At 49.8% G+C, this 3,962-nt stretch overlaps 1 protein-coding gene across 1 annotated transcript in view; it reads left to right on the plus strand.

The window, feature by feature from the left end:
• The window catches only part of KIRREL3 (kirre like nephrin family adhesion molecule 3), a 359,934-nt gene that overhangs the window by 264,830 nt on the left and 91,142 nt on the right, over positions 1-3,962 (plus strand). Inside the window, exon 4 of the mRNA XM_029962045.1 lies at positions 1,769-1,918. Within this exon, the coding sequence (XP_029817905.1) occupies positions 1,769-1,918 (150 nt within the window). The remainder of the gene's footprint in view (positions 1-1,768; positions 1,919-3,962) is intronic.

The following is a 3,962-nucleotide window of genomic DNA, read 5'->3' on the forward strand; positions in this document are numbered from 1 at the left end:
ATTTCAGTTAACACTCCTTCATTGGCACTTCTTTGAAACAAAACTATTGATTCCCACAGGTGTCACCTGACCCTTTGGAAAGCCCTGCTCTGGTTTCTTTGACTTCTGGACCAAAATGCGGGATGAAAGGTTTTGTAAATGTTGGAAGTGCCAGTTTTGATATCCTCGAAAATAAAAAGAATTATAGAATAGAATATCCTGAGCTGGAAGGGACTCACAATTCTCTGTTTGCTTTGGATAAATGTTTTCCTTGCAGCCCACAAGTATTTGTGGCTTCCTTAAGCTCTGTGTTTGTCAAATTAAAGTTTGGTAACTTTAATTTGGTAACTAATTCCTCAGAATTCTCATTATTTAATCCCATGCCTGCATTGGGATTGAGGGTTAGCTGCAGCTGGTGAAGACTGGTGCAATACTGAGGAAGTTACGCAGGTTATTCTATGCATTTTGCTGGAAAACACTGATTTGTGAGGGAAATATTTCACATGAATAAGGCAGAGTGTTTGCTGGGAGCCCTTCAGGATCTGCAGCCTCGTTCCCCCGAGTGCTGCAGAGGGTGGTGATGTTCCCTCTGCTCAACTTCTGGGAGATCTGGGAGAGTTCTCCCCAAGCCCAGCAGCAGCGTTCAGAAACCAGGGGAGGCTCTGTGTGTTCTGGTCTCCAGGGACCCCTGAAGTGCAATGCCTGCTGCTTCTTCCCCTCTCTTTTTTATTAATACATGTAATTGCTCATTTACAGCCTTGCCCGAGTGAGCAGCCCCCTCTTCTCCTGTTTTTCAAAGCCACAGCTTTCACATCCATCAGAGAGCTGAGCTCTCCATGCAAGACCTTGCAGCTCGACTGGGTAACAACAGCTCCAGTGGAGTAGGGAGCTGATGGGAATGACTTCCACAATTAACAGAGCTGGGGCTGCTGGAAGCCAGAGGAGCTGCCAGCTCGTGTGATGCCAGCTCAGCCAGTGTCTAATTAGCAAAATACAAACAAACCCATCACTTGTATTTCTCACGGTTCAGGAGAGCAAATCCTGCTGATGATAACTTGGGAAACAACAAGGGCCCGAGCGTGTGCCAGGCTGGCTGTGTCACATGGGGTGTGCCAGGCTGGCTGTGTCACATGGGGTGTGCCAGGCTGGCTGTGTCACACACAGTGTGCCAGGCTGAGGGCAGCCTTCCTCCCCTGCTGCTCCTCGTGTGCCCAGCCAGGCTGAGCAGGGCTATCAGTGCCCCCAGACCCAGCTTTGAGCAGACCCAATCATGGAATTATTCCAGGGTTTCACCACAGCTGACTTCAGGAGCTGAAGGAATGCTGTGACAGGTCGCAGAGGAGCCAGAGGTGGTGGGTTTCCCATGGAAGGGCTCATCCATTTTCCTTGCCCACAGAGGTCATGGATGCTCCAATCCTGGCAGTGTTCAAGGCCAGGTTGGATAAATCCTTGAGTAACCTGGTCTAGTGGGAGGTGTCCCTGCCCATAGGAGGGTTGGGAGTAGATCATCTTTAAGTTCTATTCCAACCCTTAACACTGTGTGATTCCATGTTTCCTGAGGATTTCAGTTAATGCTCCTCCATCAGCACTTCTCTTTTGAACCTGTAGGGTAAATGTGCAGTCTCCTTCCCAAATTTGGAAGGGTTCTCTCTCTCTCTCTCTTGGAGCTGGCTGCCAAGGAGGGGAGGAAGCTGCCTGGCTCCTGGGAATGTCTGGGGGGTGCTGGGTCTGTGCTCTCCATCCTTGGGCTCGTCGCTCCATCTCCTGACCCGTGCGCTGTGCCCGGCAGGTTACCCGCGCTACCTGGTGGTAGGAGACCATCTGTCAGGACAGCACCACCTGAAAATCCTGAGGGCTGATCTCCAGGATGACGCCGTGTACGAGTGCCAGGCCATCCAGGCTGCCATCCGATCCCGACCTGCCCGGCTGACCGTCCTGGGTGAGTCTCCCCGGCACTCCAGGGGGGATTTTTGTCCTTGTGGTCACCCCAGGAGGCTTTGGGACAGAAGGTGTTGTTGCTCAACAAGAGGAAATGGGAATGAATTCGTGGAAATTAATCCATGGTGAGAGCAGTGGGGGTGCAGCTCGATCCTGAGAATGGGAGCAAGGGAAGCTGTTCAGGGAGTGAAGCACTTCAGGGATGGAGCACAGCAACCCTGGGATGAGTAACAGAGGCACCAAGTGTTTGGCACTTCAGCTCTGTGAATTTACACGCCAGCTGGAGAGTGCATGTCCATAAATTTAAGGATATGTAGAGTATCAGTGTCATCACAATGATGCCCTTCCTGCAGCACTGCTCTGCAGCAGGACCAGGATGAATCCACCACTGGAGGAAAGGCTGGTTCCTCACTACTGCAGTATTTTCATCCTCTCTTTGTTATTAATATTCGATCATCCTGCATTTCTCAGTAATTAATCCTTCCCAGGAGCAGCACAGGAGGGTGTTGCATGGGATTGCAAACTAGGAGTGGCTCCCAAAATCTTATAAAGACTCTTTATGGGTGGGAGATGGGAGAGGAGCTCTGGCAGATCCAGAGGGCCCTGCTGGCAGCTGGTGCAGGGGGGTCTCCTCCCAGGAGTGCTGGGAAAGGGCTGCGTCAGCGAGGCTTCCCGGAACGCACGAGGCTTCCGAGAACTTAATGAAAATGGGATTTTTCTTGAAAAGCTTGGACAAAACCCAGCCTGTACTGCTGCTCCCAGATCCATCCTGATTATTCAACCCTCAAAGTTGAAACCATTTGCATACTGAAGTTTCTTTAAATTGAAGTTTGGATTTGGTTTTTTTTTTGCTGTTGGTTGGTTTGGTTTTTTTTTTTTTTTTTCCCTTGGGTAATTTCCAAGGGAAAAAGAAAAGCTTTTAAAAAGATGCAAGATTTTCAGTGCTTTTAGTCAGATCAGCACTAATTAGTTTTAAGCAGCCAAAAGAAGTAAATTAAGGTACTGGTGGTGGTTGAAGGTTCACCTCACCAGAGCCTGCACCTCCCCACGAAAACAAGTTCTAATTTTGGGGTTGCATTTTCCCCCGTGTCTGTTTTTCTCTCTCCACAACTCTCCAACACTCCCTACCCCTGAACTTACACAGCTGCCATCCCTTCCTTCCCTGACCCCCACCATAATGATGATTTTCCTTTGATCCCTCCTTCTGCTCAATCAACCCCTGGCAGCAGCTCCGAGCTCTGACGTGTGCCCACACACGAAAGAATCCCGGGAATGAGCCGGAGAGCGGGAACGTTGCCTTGCTCTCCGACAGCCCCTCCTTCGCCCGGGCTCCCTCCTCCTGTTGTCAAAGTTGCCGGAGCCCAGACAAAAGAAATAATGTTATTTAATTAGAGCTAAAGATTTCAAAACTAATTTAGTCCCAGGGCGTACGTCAGAGCCGCCGCGAAGCGTTGATTGAGCAGAGAGATGTTTTTATGGATCAAAAGGAAATCGTTATTATCTTTGGGGTTATGGAATGTGTTGAATAGATGGTAGTTAATGTTTATGTGGATATACATGGTAGTTGCTAATTGGTACATTTACCTAAGATGTTCAGCAACTTATGTTTGCAGAGTGTTTTCCTTTTAAGAAAATTAAAGTTACAGCATGTTCAGCTTAGGCCGAGCTGGTGAGAAAATGGAGGTTTGGAACACACTGGTGGCTCATCTTTCACTTTAGGTGTATTTATGCAGATGTTCTGGGGGGGGGAAATGGTCATAGCCCCAAGGCTGCCAGAGTACAAGGAGTGTTTGGACAACATTCTCAGGCATGGGGTGGGATTGTTGGGGTGTCCCTGCAGGGCCAGGAGTTGGACTCAATGATCCTTGTGGATCCCTTCCAGTTTGGGCAGTTCTGTGATTACGTGAAATTTAGGGGGATTGGGGAGGGTAGGAGGGATCATCCCACGCTTGGAGGGGCCACGGGGTGGTTGGTGACCAGCAGCTCCCACGGTGCCACCTTCGGGGTGGGACAGTGTGTCCTGCAGCGCCGGCAGGGGAGGGGTC

This window comes from Manacus vitellinus, unplaced genomic scaffold (assembly GCF_001715985.3).
Source record: "Manacus vitellinus isolate BGI_N305 unplaced genomic scaffold, ASM171598v3 scaffold_41_pilon, whole genome shotgun sequence".
NCBI lineage: Eukaryota > Metazoa > Chordata > Aves > Passeriformes > Pipridae > Manacus > Manacus vitellinus.